The sequence below is a fragment of the Haliotis rufescens genome, unplaced genomic scaffold (genome assembly GCF_023055435.1).
Source record: "Haliotis rufescens isolate VD_foot unplaced genomic scaffold, xgHalRufe1.0.p SCAF_2, whole genome shotgun sequence".
In the NCBI taxonomy this organism is placed as follows: Eukaryota; Metazoa; Mollusca; class Gastropoda; order Lepetellida; family Haliotidae; genus Haliotis; species Haliotis rufescens.
The window spans coordinates 50854536-50861980 of record NW_025963890.1 but is presented as its reverse complement, the minus strand read 5'-3'; the positions used below and the strand labels follow the sequence as shown (position 1 = coordinate 50861980).

The 7445-nt window shown below is 43.8% G+C and overlaps 1 protein-coding gene across 1 annotated transcript in view; it reads right to left on the bottom strand.

Annotated features, from left to right (window-relative positions):
* Positions 1–6893, bottom strand: part of LOC124114336 (actin, non-muscle 6.2) — a 17485-nt gene extending 10592 nt beyond the window's left edge. The window contains exons 1-2 of the mRNA XM_046474832.2: positions 6687–6893; positions 5382–6126 (exon numbers count right to left, since the gene is read on the bottom strand). Of these exons, the coding sequence (XP_046330788.1) occupies positions 5382–6126; positions 6687–6812 (871 nt within the window). The 5' untranslated portion in view covers positions 6813–6893. The remainder of the gene's footprint in view (positions 1–5381; positions 6127–6686) is intronic.
* Positions 6894–7445: the final 552 nt, after the last annotated feature.

The following is a 7445-nucleotide window of genomic DNA, read 5'->3' as shown; positions in this document are numbered from 1 at the left end:
ATCTATTGTCCGTACTATAATAACCGTCAATCTCGCCTCCCTATTGTGGAATAATATTTTACACCACTTTTTGCTAGGCCCTTAACGCGTGAACATCACAATCACAATATCCCAACTTTAACATATCGAATAGGCCTGCTGCTTTTACAATATAGCCTTGTTATATCTCAATAACAGGACTATGAACTTCACTACAGTGAAACCTCGTCAATGCGGACGATATCTTTTCCACTGGAATCGCCCGGATAAAAACATATCCGGAATAACAAATTATGGATGCGGAGAAATGCCACTTTCCACACTTGTAATATCAGTAATGTGTATGATATATGTAGTGTGTGTGTGTGTGTGTCAGATACCATGCCGCAGTTTAACATGAATACCCCACTCAGACACAGTATACTGACTCCGAGCCGACCAGTCCTTGTTTTAGCCCCTAATGCCGAGCGCCAGACAGGGTAACAACAAGTACCATCTTTTAACGTCTTTTGGTATGACGCGGCCGGGGATCGAAGCCCGGACCTTCCGCTCTCCGGGGGGACGCTCTACCACTAGTCCTCGGAGGTGGTCCTGTACTAGTCCGGACTAGTAGTAGTAGTAGTAGTAGTAGTAGTAGTAGTAGTAGTAGTAGTAGTAGTGGCAGTGCAAACAGTACAAACGTTGCAATCCTGTCAGACACGGATAAGCTAAATATATGATACCCTCTGAAATGAGGATGGTGTGTCACATGTGTTGTTTGTTTGGTAATGTTTAAAATTCCAGCAATATGAGTGCGTGAGTGAGTATTGTTTTACGCCGCATTTAGCAATAGTGCAGCAATATCACGGCGGGGGGCACCAGAAATGGGCTTTACACATTGTACTCATGTCGGGAATCGATACCGGGCCATCGCTAGGCTACCCCACCAGCAATATGACGGTAGCCGAGTCAGAAGCACAAGAGTCAGTGACTTATGTTATGTGCAACGTCCCACCCCGACGACTTATGTTATGTGCAACGTCCCACCCCGACGACTTATGTTATGTGCAACGTCCCACCCCGACGACTTATGTTATGTGCAACGTCCCACCCGACGACTTATGTTATGTGCAACGTCCCACCCCGACGACTTATGTTATGTGCAACGTCCCACCCCGACGACTTATGTTATGTGCAACGTCCCACCCCGACGACTTATGTTATGTGCAACGTCCCACCCGACGACTTATGTTATGTGCAACGTCCCACCCCGACGACTTATGTTATGTGCAACGTCCCACCCCGACGACTTATGTTATGTGCAACGTCCCACCCCGTCGACTTATGTTATGTGCAACGTCCCACCCCGACGACTTATGTTATGTGCAACGTCCCACATCGCCGGGGTACGATGACTCGCAATCAACCAAGTCACCGAGTCTGTCCATCCGATCCATGTACAGCCTCTTAAGACAAGCATAGGTTGCTGAGGACCACCTCCAACCCGGAATCCCACGAGGTCACATGAAGGCTTTCATCAATCAAAACCACCTGATCCTGGTGTTCTACAAGCACTGCATGGTAGCATTGTGCAACAGCGGTACTTGAACCCCCATCAAGCCGGTGTAGCTGTCAACGCTGACCTGCTCCACCCTGCTGTGTCAAGTTTCAGGCAGCAATATGCGTGTCAAGGAAACGTCGTGATGTATATTTCCTTCCCGAACTCACCACAGCTTAACGCTGGGCAATGTCAGTTCCACACAACACTCATTAAGATGGAAACTGAAACTCGTTCAAGTTAATCATGTTTTACTGATGACTCGGAGTAGGTGTACAACTTGACATGGTTATAATCCCTGCAGTTTATTTACGCCATATGTATTTGTTTAGGATGGGGTTCCATCAGATTTATTTGTAACAAGTAAACTTGTTTATATACAGTAAAGTACGGTTATAACGAACTCAAAGGGACTACTAATTTTAGTTCGTTATAACCGTAGTTCGTTATAAGCATATATACAGCATAACTACAGCAAATAGTCGGGACCAAAAAAGTAAGTTGATTATATCCGTCAGTTCGTTATAAGCGTGTTCGCTATAACCGTAGTTTACTGTACTCCCATCTATATGAGTGTTGGTACCATTCGTTACCACACCCCTTTCCGTAACCTGCAATAAGACTCGCCCCCCCTGTCGATGAATGTTATTTGCGAAAATACGACAAACAAATCAGAATGCGCATATGACTTCAAGTACTTAGGTCAAACAATCCCTGAGGAATAATTTTTGATTTACACAAAATATACCCAAGATACATTTTAATATGTTCATACTGTATAATACAGTACGTCCTGGTGTGATTTCAATAGCACCTGGAATATATATGATATAATGGGGAAATATACGTGAATCATTACGCAACGACTTGACAATTGTTTTAGCTATGCCTATTTGCGTATAGACGGAACCCAGTCGCAAGAATGACCACGTGTCGGGCACGAGTCGCTATTCGGCTTGTCACGGAATATCACGAGTTGGTCACGAATTTTGGTACTTGATTATCATATATTACAATTGACGACAGGCCATCTGCAGTGCTTCAGCTGTTGGTATCTGTGTACGTTGGACGTTCTTATTTCTCAAGGCAGGTTTACCCGGGAAGAGCTATCTCCATACCTGCCTTCATAAACTGAACAAAAGAGTTGGGGATCATAAATATTTTTGGAAATACTTTTTTTGTTGTGAAGACTGAGTTTCTTTGTGTATGCTATATACAAATCATTCATGATCCTTAAATTTTCTTTGTTAAGTATATATCAATTGTTCAAGGCAAGAATGTAACTATGTAATTTTAGTCAGATAAAATGAATTATCAAATGTTCACAAATTCTAACCCGGAATCCCCATAAGGTCACATGAAGGCTTTCATCAATCAAAACCACCTGATCCTGGTGTTCCACAAGCACTGCATGGTACGTAACATTGTGCAACTGCGGTACTTGAACCCCCAACCAGCAGGTTATCTGTCAACGCTGACCGGCTCACTAAATGTGTGCTATTGCTACAATATTGGATAAAAATAATAACTCTTCGATAGAACAATATGTCTGTAGGTCGAATGAAAATGAAATTGCATTAACCGACTGACGTTCTTACTCTCACCGACCGCCTCCGTGGTCTCATGGGAGAGCGTCCGCCCGGAGAGCGGAAGGTAGTCGGTACGGGGTTCGATCCCCAGCCGCGTCATACCAAAAGACGTTAAAAGATGGTACTTGTTGTTACCCTGTCTGGCGCTCGGCATTAAGGGGCTAAAACAAGGACTGGTCGGTTCGGAGTCAGTATACTGTGTCTGAGTGGGGTATTCATGTTAAACTGTGGCATGGTATCTCAGTGAGCTAGCACTATAAATCGGCATCAGTCCGGACTAGTACAAGCAGCCACACATACACGTGAATGCACGCCGCTATATAAGTGCAATAATCTTGGACGCGACGTTAAACCCCACTTCACCTCACCTCTTACCCTCACCGATTAATGTAGACCTTGTCTTGCACACACTGTTAGTCACACCTGTTGCCTGTATTGTCAATACCCGAGCGGTTCAGGTCACCTGATGAAGGGGTAACACTTAAACGCCTACACTTCAATGGACGCCGGAATTGACTGCGCGGGTAGCAGAGATCTTACTGACTAAAAGTTTCTGCTCGAGTCGTTCCCACAAAACATCATACGATGCGTGGTGTCTCCTTAGGATAGTGACTTGAATATGACCCTGTTAACCCAGCATGTGGATTCAACAACCTCGCGTGCCTAAACGGCAGTCTGGGGTGTATACTCCCCGGGAAGCTGAGAATGTTATGTTGTGCACATTGATCAGTGTAGTGCCGTGATCCTGCATTTGGGCATGGACGTGGCGCAATACATAATTGTATATTAAAGTATTTTACAGATTAATATATAGGTGCAGGAAAGAAGGTTTAGGTGACCCTGGCACAGTCAGGCTGGTTAGGCTTACCATCTGCTCAGAGCCCTAGCCCCTTCTACACGCAGCCCAGACAGCGAAATGGGACTTCTCAAACCCATCCAGAACTTTTCGGAGAATGTGAAGACTCCCGAACTCGTTCAACTGCAGCCTTCTGCATTACACAAATTGTCAGAAAGGCTGTATTCCTGGCAGTAAACCAGTGTACTCTCCCAGTGTCACTCAACAGATTGGGAGGTACCAAACCTAAGCCACCGAGAACAATGGGGAGTCAGACAACTTGGTACTTGGGATTCAAGCGTGACATTTTGAAAGCGAGGTCTGCATATTTGCCATGTTTTTCCTGAATCTTGTTAATCACATTAGTGTCAAGAGGGACAAAAAATTCAATGATATAAATAATTTCACTGGATTTATCGAAAAGGACAAGATCAGGTTTGTTTGCCTGGATACGTCTGAGGTGTAAACGGGCCCATTCCAAAGACTTTTGTATTTATCATTTTCCATGACGCCCTCTACATATACTGGGTCGTACCAAGGATGGACCTCTGTGTCAAAACCACAAGCATTGCAAAGACGGTAATAAAATGATCGAGCCACTCCATAATGTCGCCTAAGATACTGTGTTTGTGCCAAAGCTGGGCATCCACTCACAATGTGTTGGACAATCTCATTAAATTCATAACATAATCTACATTTCATATTTACATTTTGATGCAAAATCACACATTGGCGGTTTCGAGTGGGAAGTGACTGGTGCTGAGCAGAAAACAGAAATATTTCTGTTTCACTTTCTTATTATTTAGCTGACAGTGCGAGTCAATATTATTGCATTCACTGACACACATGCCTAGTTAAGATTGACAGATAGTATTCTATTACGATGCAAGTTAACATGATTCAAGTGCAACATGGGCATAACACCCACTCCCAAACAATCGGGAGAAGCTTGAAAACAGAACATGCAAGAATAAATGAAATAATCATAAATATTTATTCAAAAGATAAAAAACATCAAAACAACAAAAATGTACATGAAAGGTTTACTGATGCGGACATCACCATCACATATGTTCTGAGATTGCACAAACATTGTCGATATTGCCCGTTTGTGTCCATACAGGTCCCTTCCACATTGTCACCAAATGAATACGATCTAGTAACAGCAGATCTGAACATCTCTAGAAACACTTTCTGTGGACAATGGATGGGCCAGACTCATCGTACTCCTGCTTGCTGATCCACATCTGCTGGAAGGTGGACAGAGATGCAAGGATGGAGCCACCGATCCAGACGGAGTATTTTCTCTCTGGAGGAGCGATGATCTTGATCTTCATTGTTGGTGGAGCAAGGGCTGTGATCTCCTTCTGCATTCTGTCGGCGATACCGGGGAACATGGTGGTACCTCCTGAGAGAACAGTGTTGGCATACAAGTCTTTACGAATATCAACATCACACTTCATGATGGAGTTGTATGTTGTTTCGTGGATACCAGCAGATTCCATACCCAAGAAGGATGGCTGGAAGAGGGCCTCTGGACAACGGAATCTCTCGTTGCCAATGGTGATGACCTGACCGTCGGGAAGCTCGTAGCTCTTCTCCAATGAAGAGGAAGAGGCAGCAGTCTGCATTTCCTGTTCGAAGTCAAGAGCCACATAGGCCAGTTTCTCCTTGATGTCCCTGACGATTTCTCGTTCGGCAGTGGTGGTGAAAGAGTAACCACGCTCAGTGAGGATCTTCATGAGGTAGTCTGTGAGATCACGACCAGCAAGGTCCAACCTGAGAATAGCGTGGGGAAGGGCGTAACCTTCATAGATGGGAACAGTGTGGGTGACACCATCACCAGAATCCAAAACAATACCCGTCGTACGACCAGAAGCGTACAGAGACAGAACAGCCTGGATGGCCACATACATAGCTGGAGAGTTGAAGGTCTCGAACATGATCTGTGTCATCTTCTCACGGTTGGCCTTGGGGTTGAGTGGAGCCTCAGTCAGGAGGACTGGGTGCTCCTCTGGAGCCACACGGAGCTCGTTGTAGAAGGTGTGATGCCAGATCTTCTCCATGTCGTCCCAGTTGGTGACGATACCGTGCTCAATGGGGTACTTAAGGGTGAGAATACCTCTCTTTGACTGAGCCTCGTCACCGACGTAGCTGTCCTTCTGTCCCATACCGACCATCACACCCTGGAAAGAAAATGGAATTGTAGTGATATATGAATAATTATCTGTGATAGTTCGATTGTAAACTATAACCATTCATATGCATATTTTTGGGGTCTACTGACGTCATAAAACATCGCATCGTTATCGTAACCATGTTTGTACAGCGATTTATAGATATCATTTGTAATGGTCACCGATTAACCGGTGTTGTAACATTCTATGACACAGCGACTAAAATTTCAGTCCACGCTGTAAGCTTATTAATATACTATTGATATGAAGATACATAAAAACATGACCAAGAATGTTTTAACCTTAAACCTTTATAAACATGTTTGTCTTGAAACTATTTTTCACACTCTCGTGGTAATTCCATATAGCGATATGAAATAATATCCAAATATACATGCATATCCATCCTGTTGATTTAAATTATTTTTTATCATAAATCATACATAACAAAAATATTTAGAAATTTATCATATACAAAACTGACTGAATGATAAACCCATCAGAATCAGTCAAGTTGACCCAATGTCTGAGTCAGCATTATTGATCAAACGATGACAGATGTGTATTACCTGATGACGGGGACGACCGACGATGGAGGGGAAGACAGCTCTTGGGGCGTCGTCACCGGCGAACCCGGCCTTACACATGCCGGAGCCGTTGTCGATAACCAACGCAGCAACATCGTCGTCACACATTTTGACAGAAAAGTGTAGGAGCAAGTGTAGTTCCTTGTAGCACGCCGGCTCGAGACTGAATGGCCCTACATCCTCTACAGCTGTATTTATGTGCGCCGATCAAAGCAGTTCTCGGAAACCAGCAACAAAACTTCCTTATAAGGCAATATCATGCTACATGTATAGAGGCCTGTGGAGCGTGACAATAGCTGCGCGCGCGCGTCTTTCGGGGAGGGAGGGGCACGATGGGGAAAGCAGGTAGAACAGGTGACTCCTCCCCATGACATGAACGTTAGACACAGAAGCAGGGGTGTTGTCGTGACCTCGTTCATCTTTAAATTCAAACGTGTTTGCATTTGACGGCCCTTACCTCAATAACGTTTGTGTTTTTTATTAAATATGTGTATAAAGTAAAATTTATATCTAAATGCACATTTTGTATCTACGTCTACATTGAAAGTTATTAGGTATGCTTGTTATATACATGCATTTCAGCATTGTTATCTGTTTATATATACAACATATACCATCCATACCACCAGCTGACGACTATACACATATGCCACATGCATATGTTGTTTTACACCCTCTCTTTGCATTCTCAAGCAGGGCAAGTGATATATAATTTTAGACATTTTACATTTTAGACATTTT